General features: G+C 37.0%; 1 protein-coding gene across 1 annotated transcript in view; it reads left to right on the top strand.

Annotated features, from left to right (window-relative positions):
- The first annotated feature begins 1977 nt into the window (after positions 1-1977).
- Positions 1978-18990, top strand: part of HERC1 (HECT and RLD domain containing E3 ubiquitin protein ligase family member 1) — an 83742-nt gene continuing 66729 nt past the window's right edge. The window contains exons 1-14 of the mRNA XM_010284437.1: positions 1978-2907; positions 4419-4514; positions 4830-5024; positions 6695-7006; positions 7325-7421; positions 9570-9713; positions 11140-11267; positions 12148-12292; positions 12386-12557; positions 13337-13471; positions 15231-15396; positions 15986-16111; positions 17350-17571; positions 18786-18938. Coding sequence (XP_010282739.1) covers positions 1978-2907; positions 4419-4514; positions 4830-5024; positions 6695-7006; positions 7325-7421; positions 9570-9713; positions 11140-11267; positions 12148-12292; positions 12386-12557; positions 13337-13471; positions 15231-15396; positions 15986-16111; positions 17350-17571; positions 18786-18938 — 3021 coding nt within the window. The remainder of the gene's footprint in view (positions 2908-4418; positions 4515-4829; positions 5025-6694; positions 7007-7324; positions 7422-9569; positions 9714-11139; positions 11268-12147; positions 12293-12385; positions 12558-13336; positions 13472-15230; positions 15397-15985; positions 16112-17349; positions 17572-18785; positions 18939-18990) is intronic.

Raw genomic sequence — 18990 nt, 5'->3', positions numbered from 1 at the left:
CGCCATTTACCTCCAAACTTTTTCTTCCTAACATACTGTTCTTTGATAAACCTATACCACCTTAATTTTTGGAAGTAGTTTATTACAGCATCATTTGCCTAAGTAATACTGTATACTTTTGAATGTACAAAGTGCCATTCTGATGGTTTTTGTTTTTTTTTTAAGTGGCTTACACTTTCATTCTGAGTAGTATGGTTAAGAAGTTTGAGGTGACTGAGCATTGGGGAACTACAGGGCCATACGTACATTTGCCATACTGTCTGTGCCATACATCTATGGTGTGTCATCCCAAAATGAGGACTATGTAGAGAAAACAATCTGCTTTTCCAACGCTATATTTTCCCTTCTGAAAGTGATCAAAGAGGACTTGTTGCCATGTTCCGTTTGAAAGTTGATGCACTGAGATTAAATTTCAAAAAGGTGATATTCTGTAATTTAAGTGTAACTTTTCCATCTGTTGATTAATTTTAGAATTTGAATTTTAAAACAGTGAACTAAATATGCAATCCCATCTCATTAATCGTAAACCTTGAAACTACTTTTCACTTAAGCCAGGTTATAAGTGGTTTAATATCAAAGCATTCAAGTTTCACACATGGATTTTGTAACTGAGGTTTTAGACCACCTGTGTAGAACTCGGACCCTGCTGCATCTCTCAAGGAAATAACAAGGGAAAAAGGGATCTTTCTGTTCAGTTAAATAAGTTGACTTGAGTTCAGTCATTGCAGAAGTCTAAGATGGATTTATTCCAGGGGGTGGTGCTAGCCAAAAAAACTTCGTGGTATGTGGTGAGGAATCCCATTTTAACTGTAGGATTCCCAGGAATTTTGTAGCAATTTCATCATAATGTTTCATTGAGTTTGAATCCATTTAAGTGTCATGTGTTGGTTTTTTGCTCCTAAAATTGTGAGGGGGAAAAAAAAAAAATCTCTCAAATTAATTGTTGTCTTTGATTTGAAAGAATGTTGTAAGCTGTCACTCTTGGCAACCAGTTTGTACTTTCCTGGTAAACCAGTGCTTGTTGCATAATTAAGTTTTTTTCTTTACTTCCATATTATTAGTGATCCCTTCCTTAAAAATCCATCCTAAAAGCTTTGAATACTTTCAAAGTCATACCTTATACAATACATCATTATACAATACATCAATATAATGCAATATGTAGTTTTTGATACTGTAAGTTTACTTGGAATAGTTGTAATGTGTATTTGGCTCTGAAGGACCTATTCACTGAATGAATAGGATGTATATAATGTACCACTCTAGCAGTCAAGCCTTCTGTCTTGGCTTCTGTTTAACATTCTGACATGGATTTTAAGGAGATCCCTAGCTTACCTTAGAAAGGGGAAAAAGTGGCTTGTGACAGCAGGACTTAAAAATGTGTTTGACAGGTTGAGCCCTTAGTCATGGCCTGAATTCATAGTCTCGTTTATTGTAAAATGTTTACACTGGTACTCCATTCATTTGTACAGAATTGTGTACGATCTTGTGCATTTTTTGAAGTCTTTGTCCTCAGTTTTGCTGTCTGTAAAGAGAATATTATTTTTTTCTAGACAATATGAAAAGTGTATTTTCATTGAAATGTAGCAGAATTAAATCTGCTTGTGTGAACTCTTGTGCATCTGCATCTAGAAAATGCAGACCTATACTAAAATCCTTACATCATGTTAAGGAAGTTGCACACACGCATGTACTTATTTGTTTAAGATGAAGATAAAAGTTGATCTGCAAAATGTCGTTTTTATACTACTCCTGAAGTATTCTGTTAGTATTTGATCTGAATTCCAGTTTGCAGCACTTACGTAGGTAAAATGGTGGAACTCTGGTAATTCTTCGTGAGCAATCTTTTGCTACTTGCTTTCTTAAAGGATTATTAGGATTTGTCCTACTGTGAGTACTGAGTACTGTAGATAATACTGCACACCTGTTTACAGGTTTTTTTCATCTTCAGGACTGATGGCAAAGGAGTAAACCAACATGGCAGCTATGGTCCCACCTGTGAAGCTGAAATGGCTTGAACATCTAAACAGCTCCTGGATCACAGAAGACAGTGAATCTATTGCAACAAGGGAGGGAGTTTCTGTCTTGTACGCTAAGTTAGTCAGCAATAAAGAAGTAGTGCCATTGCCCCAGCAGGTTCTGTGCCTCAAAGGACCTCAGTTACCAGATTTTGAGCGGGAATCACTATCTAGTGATGAACAGGACCACTACTTGGATGCACTTCTTAGCAGCCAGCTGGCACTGGCGAAGATGGTATGCTCAGACTCTCCATTTGCTGGAGCGCTTCGAAAACGTCTCCTTGTGTTGCAGCGTGTCTTCTATGCACTTTCTAATAAGTATCATGATAAGGGTAAGGTGAAACAACAGCAGCATTCACCAGAAAGCAGTTCTGGATCGACAGATGTGCATTCTGTCAGTGAACGTCCTAGATCAAGTACAGATGCACTCATAGAAATGGGGGTTCGGACTGGATTAAGCTTGTTATTTGCGCTGCTAAGACAAAGTTGGATGATGCCCACATCAGGTCCTGGCCTCAGTCTTTGCAATGATGTTATCCATACTGCAATAGAAGTCGTGAGCTCTTTACCACCTTTATCATTAGCAAATGAAAGCAAGATTCCACCAATGGGGTTGGACTGTTTATCACAAGTAACAACATTTCTTAAAGGAGTAACAATTCCAAACTCTGGGGCAGACACTTTAGGTCGTAGATTAGCTTCTGAATTGCTTCTTGGTTTGGCTGCCCAGCGAGGTTCCTTGCGATATCTTCTTGAATGGATAGAAATGGCTTTAGGTGCTTCAGCTGTAGTAAACACCATGGAGAAAACCAAGTTGCTACAAAGTCCAGAAGGGATGATCAGCTTTGATTGCTTTATGAGTATATTAACACAGATGCGACGATCTTTGGTAGGTATACCAGCTTTGATTTTTCTACCTTGCAAATGTAGTTGCATTCTTAATTTTAAATAGTTTCTTAACACTGAATGCCAGTTTGATGAATAGATTGCTTAATAATGTTGAAAAGGGCTTTTTTTTGTGAAATACTTTTTTCGGTATTTCCTTTGTTACCACCGTCTCTTTCTCTTCCTCCCTGCCCACCCATTTCCTCATAGGTAAAGGAGATGAAACAGCAAAGCAATCCCTGCGGTTTTCACTTTTGGCATTATGCTCTAACTTCAGGAAAAGAATCAAGAATGTACTTTGGTCCACTTGCACTTTACATTTCAGATCATAGCAAAAAAAAGTCAGTGTGGAACTGTTTTTAAGGCTTGCTTTGCTGAATTTGCTTAGAATTCAGAGTTTTGCAATATGCCTGTTCAAAGTTCCTGTTCAGAGTTATTTATGCTCTGCAGTGAAATTACTCTGGACCTCTGCCTATACATATTTGAAGGAGTGAGATGTTTAGTATTTTTGCTACTGCTCAGAAATTAATATGATAAGAAAATGAGCAAAATTGTTTGGAAGTATGGCACACTGCTTTGTATGTTGAGTGCTTATTTCTGGTCCTAGATTAATATTCTTTTTAAAGCTATGAAATTATTGCACAAGGTGCAATCAGAAGCTCTGGCAAGCTTTTGCCTCACATGCTCAGACTGAAACAGGGAAGGACCTTTTCCCTGAAGTGATCATTCTTTTCTCTCTTACCAGGCTTGTAATGCTTGCTAATACACATGAATTTTAAAAACTAAAAAAATTAAAGAATGGGGACCATGAGAAGAGCATGGCAGTGGCAGGATCTGAATTGGACTGAGTGGCCTGATGGGCAACTTTATTTGTTGTTGGTTTTGGACTAGATATAAAATTAGAGACCAAAATGTGGAAGATATGTAAACACAAAAATAATCATAGAATCATAGAATGGTTTGGCTCTAGAGGCCATCTAGTCCAGCCCCCCTGCAGTGAGCAGGGACATCTTCAACCTTCAACTAGATCAGGTTACTCAGAGCCCTGTCCAGCCTGGCCTGGATTGTTTCCAGGGATGGGGCATCTAGCACGTCTCTGGGCAGCCTGTGCCAGTGTTTCACCACCTTCATTGTGAAGAATTTCTTCTTTATATCTAGTCTAAATCTGCCCTCTTTTACTTTAAAACCATTACCCCTCATCCTGTTGCTACAGGCCCTGCTAAAAAGTCTGTCCCCATCTTTCTTATAAGCCCCCTTTAAGTACTGAAAGGCTGCAGTAAGGTCTCCCTGGGTGAATAAATAAGAAAGTTTAACTAGCACTTGTCACATTTTTGTTATCTTGAAGTGTATGCTGATATCGCAGCTCGGGGAGAAAGATAGTTTACTGATGCTTCTAGAAAGAGCTTTTAATTTTGCTTAACTGTAGGAACAAATCCCTAATGTATTTTATACAGGTGCACTGTTGCTGAATGGAAGTATTTTTCTTACTATAACATTTAAAATTTAAAATTGTAGGGATCATCTGCTGATCGAAGTCAATGGAGAGAGCCAACAAGAACATCTGATGGCTTATGTTCTCTTTATGAGGCAGCTCTGTGTTTATTTGAAGAGGTATGTCTTGAAAGGAACCTTGACTTTAAGGTAATTGTAGTTTACTTCTCCCTCGCACGTCTGATAGGTGTGTGCATATGGTATGGTCCAGTCTCTACTGAGTTACTCTGGAGTAGAACAGGAAGGCAAAAAAGGGTGAAAAACTAAGATGTAGAGAAACAGTACTTTGGGCACATTAATGATATGGTGATGGATGATTTGTGTTTTAGGCAGAGAATTGTGCTGAGGGGAAGTTAAAGTTGCATTAAACAATGTGACTGTACGCAAATAAATGAAAATGATACGGTGTAATAAATCCCTCATTATAATGTACAGGTTTGTCGAATGGCATCAGACTACTCAAGAACGTGTGCCAGCCCTGACAGCATTCAAACGGGTGATGCTCCCATTGTTTCTGAGACCTGTGAAGTGTATGTTTGGGGTAGCAACAGCAGTCATCAACTGGTAGAAGGAACTCAAGAGAAAATACTTCAACCCAAGCTTGCTCCAAGTTTTTCTGATGCACAGACAGTGAGTCACTTTTATAGTGCTACATTATATAACATTTAACAGCTTCATAGTTACAGTATGAAATCGGAAAATAGTACTTTTTTTCTGAGTGTCAAGTTGTAATGAAGGTATGATGCTAAGAACTAATCACACAAATTGTTTTACTGAAAGTATCTCACTACTTTTATTGATGCCTGGAAAAACCATTCTGTTTCTTTTTTAATGAGACACACAGATCAACGTCCATGTTACAAGAATGATTGAATGTCTAACTTGCTATGAAATGGATTTGCAGGGATGAATTTGCTGCCTCTAGGCTTTTTTTTCCCCCCTCCTTACTGTTGATTAAAAGGTATCTTAACTACTCAATCTTCTTTTCTATTGCTGGTTTTCACACCAAGGTTGCCTAGTTTAAAAGTCCAAACCAGGCTAACTGCTGGCACAGCAACCTTAATTAGCTTTCTGAAAATCGATATACAGTATGCTCTTTCTGCTCTCAGTTGCAGATTCTGCAGTTGCAACCAAGCATTTCTATTGAGGTGTGACACAGAATAGAATAGTTTGCTTTTCTGTTACTGTATTGGCTTTGCAGTGTTGACTTAAGTAAAAGCATTTTTTTGGTCACTAGACAATTTAGGTACATTTTCTGAAATTGTTTTTATTGACGTCACTGATATTTTTTATATGCCAGTGGACTGCAGGACTGGGCATCTCATAAAGCAAGTTTATGCATTCAAAAAACTTTGTTTGAACAAAACACGAATACACAAGAGTGACGTGAGTGATCTGAATGAATGAGTTACTCTTTAAATAGTACTGTGTGTACACCCATACAACATATTTATGTGTCTTTAAATAGTACTGTATATACAGCCATACAAAATATTTATGTCATTTCCCACTGGGACAAAGAATTCTGTTTTTAATGTCAACGGATGATCTTTGTAGGATATGTCTATATGAAGAAGTTAATTTACAGTAAATAGGGCTGTCATTGTGCAGTGCACCACCTGCTCTGTGCCGTTTTATGCTGTGGACACGCAGTGCCTTTATGATGCAGATTTGAACCTGCTTTGCACTTATGGTGTGTTAAGATTCCCGTAGGAAATTATTGCAGGGTTAGTTGGTTTGCTATTTGGTCGTTCTTCAGCTGGGCACTGATTTAAAAACTTCTAGTCTTACTTCTTTAGTGTTCGTGTGATTAAAATGCATAGTCTCAAATAGTAGTGGATTTTTAGCATTTGGCATATTTTTGTAATGTTGCCACTTGGTACTGATTAAAATTAAGCAAAACCTACAGTGCTTTTTTAAGCTGTAACTTGTCTTTTTAGTCTTCAGAAATTAAGATACCTTCAAAGACTGTCCATTTCTATCCATGAGTCTTGGAGATCTGAAGGCAGCCTGAGTTCTGTAGTCTGTAGAAGAGATGCAAATAAAAAGTATAGATTAATCACTGTTTACCTCTTTTACCTCAAGAAAATAGATTTACTCATAAAATAGTTCTCAAGAATTTGAATTTTATTGCTTGCTGAAGTCCAAATTCTCCTGAATTTTTACATTATTTTATATGAAAGGATTATGTAAAGAAACCTGTCATTCTGTTTAAAAATAGAGACTTCTAGACTTGTATGTGAATTTTACATTTAGCTAATCTTTCTTTTTTACTGTTTTAACCTTTGTTTTTTTTATAGATTGAAGCTGGACAATATTGTACTTTTGTTATTTCTACGGATGGTTCTGTTAGAGCCTGTGGTAAAGGCAGCTATGGGAGACTAGGACTGGGTGACTCCAATAATCAGTCCACATTGAAAAAACTGACTTTTGAGCCTCATAGGTCTATTAAAAAAGTGTCATCTTCAAAAGGATCTGATGGTCACACTTTAGCATTTACAACAGAAGGGGAAGTCTTCAGCTGGGGTGACGGTGACTATGGAAAGCTGGGACATGGAAACAGTTCAACTCAGAAATACCCCAAACTTATTCAGGGTCCTCTGCAAGGAAAGGTATGTTCTGTATAGAAAACCTATTTCTGTTCTGTTCAGTTGTGGTGATGTGTAAAATTTGAAATACATAAATTTTAAGAAAAAGTTCTGTGTTTTATCTGAACTTGTCTTTGAAGCTGGATCTGCTTTCAGCAAAGCACTGAAACTTCTGGTTGCCTTTAGGCATGTGATTTGGACAACGACATTGTCAGTAAACCGTCTCATAGTCTTAAGAGTAAAACTTGCTCAGACTGCTTCTGAAACTTGATTCTCATAAGCTTTCAAACTTCCTATTCAATTTGTGTAAAAACTTGGTTTTTATTTTTGCATGTAATGTAGGTTGTTGTATGTGTATCAGCTGGATACAGACATAGCGCTGCTGTTACAGAAGATGGAGAGCTATATACCTGGGGAGAAGGAGACTTCGGAAGATTAGGTAATTTTAAAATTTCACGAGATGCTTTTGGAAGAATTCCTGTGTCTGGTAATGATACTGTACGTGCATTTGCTTTGTTTACTGTCTGTCTCTTGTAAATGCACATACACATGTGTATACATGCATATACATATACAATGCACATACACAGGTGTGTGTATATATAGGTGATTGTATTAAAACTAGTGCAGAGACTCGTGAAAGATTTTAATACAGTTAATTTTACAAAGTTGAGGGGTTTTTAAATTTTTCTTTCCAGGAAAAGTTTCCTTTACTCATTCATAAGACTATATATGATTGCCACTGACACTTAAATGTAAACAGCAGACGTTTTAAATAAACTGGAATTATAGATAAACATGATCAAGTGATGGTAGGATGTTTCTTTGCACAGTCATGAACAGTTGGCTAATAATATCAATGGTCTGATTCTAATGTGATGCTAATAAGGATACTTGACATGAATTTTGCCGGCTTAATGACCTTTTACTGTAATACATCTAAAAAGTTAAATTTAACTGAAACGAAAAACCCAGTATTTCTGTTTGCCTAGAGTTCACTTGTCTGTTTCATAATCTTTGCTGTACAGACCATATGCCTAGTGGAAAACCACCCTTCTCAAGCAGGTTCAGTTGAACCAACAGATTTTGCGTAGAAAACTTCTTCAAGTTGGGCTTTAGTTCCTTATGCTGTCTTTGCTTCGAATGTCATGATTGCCAAGTGGAGGGGTGAAGACAAGTAAATGATGGGCAGAAGCCGAGGACAGTGTTTTACAACTTAAACCGTCACAGATTTTCAAGGTCATCAGCAGAAGTGCTGGGCCTATCCGTGCTGTTACGAAAAGAACACTTGGTTAGAGGTTTAACCTACAATTTTGGGGGGAATTGTGGAAACGTTTTTATTGAGTTTTAGCTTAACGTGGGGTTTTTATGTGCTTTGGGGAGCTTGGAGTGTGCAATGGTGAGTTCCAATGCGCAGCTAAAAAGAGGCATTTAGTTAGGTCATAGTCATTTGTTCATACTTAATCAGTTATGGGTACCATGTAACATTCTTTTCTCTCTGGTCCCCATTTTTCCTTCTGTATCTGCAGAATTTCTGTAGTTCATTAGGCATGCAACTCATGCTTATTGTGAAGTAGGTGGTACTGTAATGTATTTGGCTTCTGCAGAAAGGACCAGTGTCCTGGTTTCAGCCAGGATAGAGCTGGTTTTCTTCACAGAAGCTAGTGTGAGACTGTTTTGGATTTGGGATGAGAAACTGTTGATAATGTGCTGGTGTTTTGGGTTGTTGCTGAGCAGTCAAGGACGCACGGGGAGCTGGGAGGGGACACAGCCGGGACAGCTGACCCAGGCTGGCCAAAGAGATATTCCCTACCATACGACGTCATGCCCAGTACATAAACTGGAGTTGGCCGGGGGGCGGTAATTGCTGCTCGGGGACGGGCTGTCGATCGCCGGGTGGGGAGCAATTGCTGTATTGGGCATCACTTGTTCTTGTACATTCCTTTCTTGATATTATCATTGTTGTTGCCTTTTTTTTTCCTGTCCTATTAAACCGTGTTTATCTCAACCCACGAGGTTTTTTTTTCCTAATTCTCTCCCCCGCCCCACTGTGGGAGGGGGAGTGAATGAGCGGCTGCGTGGTGCTTAGTGGCGCTGGGGCTAAACCACGACAATCAGTTAGAAATGCGACTGTCTACAACTAGCTAGTTCGCTGGTTTTATTTGTCTGTGCGATATGTATGCTTGTATTGACAGTAGTAAGAGTGTGCCCTTATTTTAGCTTCCTCGTGCAGTTTAGGCTACCTGCTGTCCAGTATCAGGAAGTATAGCTACCTAATAAACTAGTACTAAAGACAATTGTACTAGTAATTCTTTTTATGTCTTTTAAACTAGGTAGAAGATAGTCCTATGATTTTGTAGGGTATGAACAAGTGTTCTACAGTACATCTTAAAAAAATGAGATGTTTGTTAACCTTACTACAGATCTCTCCCAAAGCTTACTATAAATCTTTCCAAAAAGTGGGCAGAAATTATCATTTGTGACGATTACAACGTATATGGGTTTTGCAAAATCTTACTGCAATTACAAACCATAACTAGAACTTAAATCTTCACAAAAAGAAAATATATTTTTCTTTCTTCCTTAGGTCATGGTGACAGCAACAGCCGCAACATTCCAACTTTAGTAAAAGATATTAGCAATGTAGGAGAGGTTTCCTGTGGCAGTTCACACACAATAGCTCTGTCCAAAGATGGGAGAACAGTATGGTCATTTGGAGGAGGAGATAATGGTAGGTAAACCTAAAATTTTGATAGTAATTTTCATAGTATTACATCTACCTCGTAGCCTCAATACTCCTTGCAGTTTGTTTTTGGGTTTTTTTTGTCATTTGATAGCTGTTCAAGAAAAGGATTTTAGTAAAATCTAAATGCACTATTTGAAGTTTAACAGCAGAACTGTAGACTTTTAAAGAACAATTGTCAGAAGGGAGAGGGGTTTCATAGAGCAGAAAGCTCAATGAATGCATTAAACAATTGTGGAAAAAATGCTTTGCTGATAACTTTCAAATAAACTCACTCGTTAGATATGGCAATAACTGTATTCATGCACTGGAAACTGTTGCATTCAGAAATGAAGGTCTTCTAACCCTCGTTGCCAGTAGGTGCTTTTGTCAAACACAGATTCATTCTCTTCCTGTTATTACCGTATTTAGCTGAATTTGGTTATGCTGCTAGATAAAAATTAAAACTCAGATTAAAATTGCTGTATTACTGCTTCCTAGCCTAGTGTGAGAAGAGAGGAAAATGCAGACTACAGAAATCTCATAATCAAATTGTTGGTTAATAGAACTGGGTAGGAATTTGAATTTAATTTGAAAGCTAGCTCTGACGTGAACATACAGAATTGCTTCCCCTCTTTTGTCTCCCTCTTTCTGTCATTTCAGTTGAAAAATCAATTTTTAACAGGACAGGCATCTTAACCTTCTCGAAGTATTGGAGTTTGCTCTTCTGTTTCAGTAAATTTTAAACAGTGTGGCTTTTGGATATTAATAATGTGGTACTAAAATACTGTTGTAGGAAAGCTAAAACAACATGAATCAAAGCATAACGTTTGTAGAAATTATCAGTCTTGGTAATATACTTCACGTTTGATTCTTGTTTTTCTCCTTCCTTTTGAGGAATGTTTTTCTGTCAACACACTGACATGGTCTAGTGACTGTCATTGCTTGAAAATGGTGAAGTTGTGGAGATGAATAGCGGTTTTCAAGAGAAACTGCAAAGAAGAATAAGGGAATAAAAATATTAATGTTTACACAGATGCACACAGCTGTTAAGGGAAAAAAGTGCAGAAAAGTTGGGTTTTTTTCAAGTCACTTTATAAAGTAATCTTCTTTTTTTTTTTTTTTTTGTGCCAAATGTGACAAGGTTTAATGCTTTGGAAGGCTTTAGTAATTGAACGGCAGGCAATGAATAGTGTAGATACATGGAATTAATATTTCAATTTTTAATTACGCTACAGTAAATATATGTTTTCTGAAGTCTGTAATTCCTGCAATTGAAAGAAGGTAGGTTTTATAAAAATTGTAATATGTTTTAATTTTAAAAAATATACTCACGCGTTTTTTGGAAATCCAAAAAGAATTCTTTTTGGGTTCTTCTAACTGTCATACTTGATGTATTGAAAATACTTTCCACTTGTGTTTCCTCCTTTTATAGGCAAACTTGGTCATGGTGATACAAACAGAGTATATAAACCTAAAGTTATAGAGGCCTTGCAAGGAATGTTTATTCGAAAGGTTTGTGCTGGGAGCCAGTCTTCACTTGCCTTGACATCAACAGGGCAGGTAGGCAAAAATAAGTTTTCATTCAAATGATGAGAATTGGTGAAGATGTTGTGGGTTCATTATTTCAGCATTTATTATTTTGACTGCAGAGAAGATACTCGACTAGTACTTAAATATCAGTAAAGTTCTTGATTAGAGAATGACTGAAGTACTGAGATCCTACTGCGCTAGGGTAATTCAAAAGAAATTTGAAGACTCATGTAAAAGTACGCTTTTCAAGAGTCTTGCTTAGCCACAGAAAATTAATTATTTTTAGGTTAATAAACATAACCAGTGCAAAATCAAATTGGATTCAGGAAGTAAAGTCGGTTCTGGAAGCAAAAAGCAGTGAAATGCTTGTAATTTTTAATGCATTAACCAACTCTCAGGTTGTTAAGTGATTTAATAGGTTTTTTTAAATGTATGTGTATTTTAGAATATAGGCGTTAACTGAAAGTTTTATTTCTAATCTGAAAAATCGCAGGAGAGCTTGGAGATAAATGTTTAAGTGGTAAATGAGGGTCCTTACTGGCATGATACGTATACATGTAATACAATAAGCATTTCTATGCATGTAACCTAACTGACCTTACCCTACTGTCATTCAGTGGCAGTGGGTTTTTAAAATACGGATTAGGAACGTTGACATTGACTATAGCAGTTTCTTTTCTTGCAGCAGCCTCCCCCATTGATGTGCTCTGTGGCCAGTGATCTGAGTGGTTAAGGGGGAAGAAATGTAGATTGCATGAAAATGTACGTTAGAGTCATGAAAGTACTGTGCATGTTTTGTTGAAAGCGTAATTGCAATTATTGTGCAAGTGGCTATCTGGTATTCTGTTTGTTCATGGTCATCAGTAATACAAATTTGTCGTGCTGATATTTTGTGGTTTGTTGTCTCTAGGTTTATGCATGGGGCTGCGGTGCATGCCTTGGCTGTGGCTCTTCAGAGGCAACTGCTCTCAGACCCAAGCTTATTGAAGAATTGGCTGCTACCAGAATAGTTGATATTTCGATTGGTGACAGTCACTGTTTGGCCCTTTCTCATGGTAAAAAGAATAAGGTGTAAAAATACATAATCCTCCTCTTGATCAAAAACAATTGTATCTCAGTTTTGTTTTCTACTTTATTTATGTTTATAGATAATGAAGTTTATGCTTGGGGTAACAATTCAATGGGACAGTGTGGTCAGGGAAACTCTACTGGTCCCATTACTAAACCGAAGAAAGTAAGTGGTTTAGATGGAGTTGCAATTCAACAGATCTCAGCAGGAACATCCCATAGCCTTGCTTGGACAGCTCTTCCAAGGGACAGGTAACAGTGACATTGGGGGACAGGTATAAATTTTTGTCCAAGTCCACTTCGGGATATATTTAACTCTTTCCTGAAGGTGTTAACCATTCATGCATTTCAGGTATTCTGCTTGTAATGTTTCGGACTGGGGAGTCTGTTATTCTCTCTTCTTCTCTGTTCTTCTCTTTCTCTTCCTCTCTTTCCTCCTCTTCTCTTCTTTTGTCTTTTTAAACTGTTGCAGATTACAAGTGAAAATACAGCAGCACCAAGGATTTGGATAGTAGTTCTTTGTATATGAAGATTTCTGACCTGCTGTTAGACAAAAATTAGCCCTATTTGTCAATATAAAAATTGACAGGTTAGCAGTGGGAGGAGAAACAACTCAGGGTTTTTTTGGTGCTTCTGACAGGATTTTTTTTATGGCTTAGGCAGTTTCCTTTAGCGTAACAAGGAGTAGACTATGCACAAGACTTTGGGGAAGTGGGGAGGTTTAGACAAATTAGTTATGTGGATTTAAACATCTTAACACATAACAAAGTACTATTTCAGTTATTATATAGTAATAACCAAGTTATTTATTTAGGTACCTCTTTTTAGTTTAGGTTAACATGTAACCATCCAGAAAAGAGAGCAGAAAATACCTTCAAGGGTCAGGGAGTTAGTCTGCTTCTATCATACTAGTTTTTTCTGAGGAAAAAAATTGGTTCGGTCAAATGTGTACTCAGTCTGCTTAAACTGTTAATATTTTAAAGCAGCTAGAATATTTGCAGTAATTAACTAACTTTGATGTTTGATTCCAGGCAAGTTGTGGCATGGCACAGACCCTACTGTGTAGACCTTGAGGAAAGTACCTTTTCGCATCTTCGTTCTTTTCTTGAGCGCTACTGTGACAAAATTAACAGTGAAATTCCCCCTCTTCCTTTTCCTTCATCAAGGTATACACAGCATATGCATGCTACAGATTTTTACAGCATTTTTTCTTTACAGCAGTGATGCGTGGCTTAGTCCTGGTTAGTCTTTTCTTTAACAAGCATAACTCTAGTTTATTTACTTGTTCAGGTGCCGTTGTTTGTTTGTATAACATAGGAGCTTTTCAGTGCCTCTAATGTAGCAGGATCTTTTGTCTGGAATTCCTTTTAATTAAGTACTGAATTAAATATTTTCTTTGAGAGTTACCATTTAAAACACATTTTTCTATATAGTTGAAATGCATTTACTATTTCTGCACATGATTTCTGCTTTGCAAGTTCTTCCTCCTGTAACCAGTTTGAGCAGATGCTTACTGACTCTAATCTACTGATAAGCTTAGGCAAAAAAACCCTCTTCAAGTGATAATCTGTCAATCCATACATTCAGTTATTGACAAACAGATGTGTGATGCTCAGACGAAGGAGATGTATAGTTGCCATTGTGTTCTGACTTGGGATCAGTGCTCTGATAATACTGTGTTTCTGTCTAAGGAATTAGGATATTTTTCTACAAGCATTTTTAGCACATGAGGGTGTGCTGTTTCCTTCTTACAGCTCAGGGTCTCTGGTCACCTCTGGAGAAACAGAATGCGTGAAAGACTTTTTTAAAGGTCACATATGGCGCTGTTATTCAGGTTATGTCAAGTAGCGTAACTGGTTTCTATCTGAATGAACAAAATGGAGAAAGGCAGTTCAGTTTTGTCAGGAACTGATTTGCCTATGAAACTTTGTAATGAGACATAGTATGACAGTTACAGCAGCTTGCTTCTGATACAGGCAGGGGTTAGTAGTGGACAATTTGGGATATTTCATGGTCAGTTCCATGTGTGGGTTTTTGGGGGGGGGTTGTTTTGGATTTTTTTTTTTTTCTAAGATACTCCATTAGTTTTCAAAATGCAAGCTGCTTCTCATGAATGTGAGATTCATAGACCTGAAATGTCACTTAGGTTTGAACTATATATGCAAGAAGCATTTTCCTTGCTTTGGATTTGTGGAGCCTTTATGCATTTCCACAAATTTGTGTTTTCTGGAAGGTGCTCCAGAAAATGAAATGCAACAAAACTAAGCCTATCTTGATTGTTCCATGTTGACTACCAACAGCCATTTTGACTAAAATCAGTAATCGTTATTAACAGCTTCCAGATTTGAGTCTTTTCACCAAAGGTGACGTTTTAAGTGTGCTGATATAAAATACCAAAGCATGAACATTTCCTCACTGATGTTTGCAAAAAGCACTATAAATATCAAAGATCCTCATGAATCTTTTTTTCCTTGCTACAAAGATTTTCAAAAGTTTTCTAAGAAGATTAGAAATTAACATCCTGACTTCTCATTTTTAATCCTGTTCTTGTACACCTAAAACCTCTGAGAGTATATTACATTTATTACTTCTTAAAAGATCTGTTTTTCCCTTTGTGAGGAATATATGTGTCTATTTGTGTATTTTGTGATGATTTTGCCTCCTAATTCATGGGACTGCTTTTCTAAACTGAATGCCTCTTGGAATGATTGTCCACAAAGACACTTTATTCTAGTTTTGTTTTTTGTTCTTTTAAGCTGATTGGTGGTAGGTTTTCAGAGGACTTCCTGTAAAGTCCTAGTTGTAGTTTACTTACCTTTCTGGTATGCAAAATCAGGCGGGAGTTAAAAGCATAGTGCAGAAATAAGTAAAAGAGAGTAAGGCTAATAATAGAAGAGATTAACAGGGATGTATTTCTTTTTGCAGGGAACATCACAATTTTCTTAAATTGTGTTTGAAGCTGCTTTCTAATCATCTTGCACTTGCCCTGGCTGGAGGTGTAGCTACTAGCATTCTTGGCCGGCAAGCTGGTCCTCTTCGAAATTTGTTGTTCAGGCTGATGGACTCTTCTGTCCCTGATGAAATTCAGGAAGTAAGTAACGCTTTTTTGTTTACAAGTGAAAATTCTACTACTCTCCTTTCTTTCCTTGACTGTGTGACTAGAGACTTAGGTGACTCTCTGAACTCGGCACTCTGATGAACTCAATTCTGACTTACCAGTTTTAGTCATTGAAGTTGAAAAGTTTAACCACCAATACTGTTTTATGATCTGAAAGCAGAGAATGTTTGCATAAGAATTTTAAAAAGCTCATTTATTTTGTAACATTTTAATTATTACTGCTTGTAATAACGAGCCTAAAATGTTAATTTTGTGGATTGAGTAACTAACTTACTCGAGTAACTTCTCCTAAGGTGCCACTCTTACAGGACAGAACAACTTAGGAAGAATTTTTAATTGTTCTGACAATATGTTGGTCTCATTTCACTCTTCCAGTGTACCGCATATCTTTGCATCACAGAATAAAAGATTAATGTGCTATTGTGTGATACAATTGTGACGTTAAGTGAAATTAAGTGGATGTTTTGGATATATCGTATGTGATGTACTGTATTTTTTAACGATACAGTTGAGTTGATGCTTCCCCCCACTAAAAAAGTATTTTCTGCTATTCTAACTTTAGGTGGTAATCGAGACTCTCTCAGTAGGAGCAACTATGCTGCTTCCTCCATTACGAGAGAGAATGGAATTGCTACATTCTCTTCTACCCCAAGGTCCTGATAGATGGGAAAGCTTATCAAAAGGACAGGTAAGGTGAAGTAAAAATGTGCTGTGCTTTGAAAGCAGTTGTGGTTTGTGTTTGGTTTTTTTTTTTTTTTTGCTAGAACATACTGAACAGTGAGGTGAGCCTGATTTGCAGAGTGCAAGCACGTTACCGATGAAATCTAGTGCAAAGCCCAACCTAACAAAATCTGTAGGTAGCCACTAAATCAGAATCTAGTTGAGGTAGGGAGCACTACATGTTTTCTCATGTGAAGCTTGACTACAGAAAGGTTAGGAATTGCTGTGTTAGGGTATCTAGACAAGTTCAAAGATTAGGTATTTTTGAATACTAGCCTGATTTAACGAGTCTTGGTAACTATTTTCTAGGAAGAATATTTGTATAATGCTTTTCCTACATGGATTTCACTCTACTTTGTAAAGATGACTGGGATGTTACCTTTTTTTTTTTTCCCTTGAATGTAAAGAAAAGGAATTAATGCAAGATAGGAGACTTGCGAGTATCCTACAGATAGCAAGAAAGAAATTCAAGGAATATTTGTTCCTGCCCTTGAGGTCAGTAGGGACTGAAGCTTCAGCAGTAGTCTCAGATTAAAAAATGAGACAAAATAATATTCAATTTGTACACATAGGATCCTGGTCAAATCCCTTATTTTATACACTGTGGAATAGACTGGTTTACACTGATACTGAAACTGTGAAGAAGAGTCTTCTGATTCTAATGTTTTTAAAGATTTCTGAAGATCAATACTGGTACAAACTAAAAACCCTGACAATTACTAGGGTAGAACAAGTTTAGGTTTTTCAGGATTCGTAACCAGCAGCAGTGGGGAACAATACTGAAATTGGAGATCGTTACTCTGCATCTTCCACCTCCCTTGGTCAGTTGCATGCTTGTCTTGCTTTTTACCTTTTTTCTTTTTCTGTATATGGATTAGGATAATTGCTCCTCTTTGTCCCCCAAATAATCAGATAACTAGAACAAACTGGAGAAAACATTTGATCCAGTGTCTAATATCTCTCTCTTAATCTCAGATTTTTACTAGGTATGGTCATCTGATTTGATATATTTATTGGTTCTCTAATACTATAAATCTGCAGAAAAAACTGTTTGGATTTTTTTTTTGTAAAGTCCTCCAGCTTATTTTCATGTCTCATTAGAATATTTTTTATTGCATAGCTATGCCTGATGCTTTTTTCTTCTCAGCTTGTTATTTTATCTTCACTAACAAAGAGTGTTTCTTGTGTCTGATCATTTTTCGTTAGAGAATGCAACTGGATATTATTCTGACAAGCTTGCAGGATCACACCCATGTAGCTTCCCTGCTCGGCTATAGCTCACCATCTGATGCCACAGAAACTTCCTCATTATGTATCAGCTACGCAAATCTCTCCGATCAAACATACGCTGTCCAGAGCAGTCATCCGGATACTCATCTAGCTGAAATCTTAATGAAGACTCTTCTAAGAAATTTGGGATTTTATACAGTATGTATAGGCCCTGTATTTATTTATTTAGTTTTTAAATGGTAATGAATTTTGAATACTTAGGCTTAAACGTTTTTTCCCCACTTTCAGAAAATGGTGCTTTTTTTGTTTATCTAAAGTAGCAGTGCCATATGTATTTGTCCTGAAGTGGACTAAAACCAGTTAAACCAGATTATGGTTACTATAGTGGTATTTAAAATTTAACTTGGCTTATGTAAATGTAGATGGTTTCATATCAGACTGAAGTATTTTATTGCTCTTACTTCGGCTTCAAAATTTTTTGGAAGCTAGAATGTAACACATCAAGTGAGTAGATTGTATGGAACTCTCTTTGTCAGTATAACCTCAGCCACCAGAGAAAGATATATAGACACCAGGAACGTGAATCTGTTTAATTAACTTCACTAGGGTAACTACGTTATAAATAGTTCAGCAAGTACACGTCAGCCATCTTATCATACATAATGTGTCAAACAGATTGTTGTTCTTAGCCGTATAACAGTAGAGGCTGATGAAAAGTTACGGGAAGCATAAGAGCAAGTAATTGATTCTTTTACCTTTTTATTCAGCTGGCCAGTTAAATATAACAGCGCAAAGGAATCAGAGATTCTTCCTTCTCTGGCATAGTATCCTTATCTTCTGAGAGTGAGGCTTGGTAGTTTTTGTTCTTTTCTCCAAACTCCACCAGTCATCTACACTGAGATAACTTCTTTGAATTTTCTATTTGAAACTTAGTTTTTTCAATAGAATTCAGAAGGAAGTCAAGCAGCCATATACCTTCTGCTGCTTTTATTGTCATCCTCGATAATGCAGGGAAGGATTCTAATCTGAAACATTCTATATATCAGCCCACAATAAATTCCAAAGGTTTATTACTTTAACATATTGTGATTTGGGGGCCAGGGCATGGAGTGAGTTCTTTCATCCAGTTATCTTTAGTGAGTTGAATGAAAAATATTTCTGCATCTGAAAATACCCTTCTTAGAATAGAAATGTTTGCTTGACAGCCATCACAATCACTACTGTGACATTGTAAATGATTCTAATTTCAAGTTTGGTTGTGCTATGATCCACTTGACAGTATCCAGTTTCTTCAGTAATCACAGGTGCACGTGGTCAAGGTAAAAAATCTTCTTTTTAAGATGATAGTGAAGTATTTCAGCATTTGAAGACAGAGTTAATTGGTCTTTCTTTTCCCGTTTTTGTCTTAATAGGACCAAGCCTTCGGAGAACTGGAAAAAAACAGTGATAAATTTTTACTGGGTACATCATCATCAGAAAACAGCCAACCTGCTCATCTTCATGAGCTTTTATGTTCACTGCAGAAACAGTTGCTGGCTTATTGCCACATCAACAGTGTTAGTGAGGTGTGTGTCCTTATTTTTGTCATTTAGGGGAAGAAAATTAACTCAATATGCA

This window comes from Phaethon lepturus, unplaced genomic scaffold (assembly GCF_000687285.1).
Source record: "Phaethon lepturus isolate BGI_N335 unplaced genomic scaffold, ASM68728v1 scaffold5003, whole genome shotgun sequence".
Classification (NCBI taxonomy): domain Eukaryota; kingdom Metazoa; phylum Chordata; class Aves; order Phaethontiformes; family Phaethontidae; genus Phaethon; species Phaethon lepturus.
Note: the sequence above shows the minus strand (reverse complement) of the source record. Positions and strands in the feature narration are given on the sequence as shown.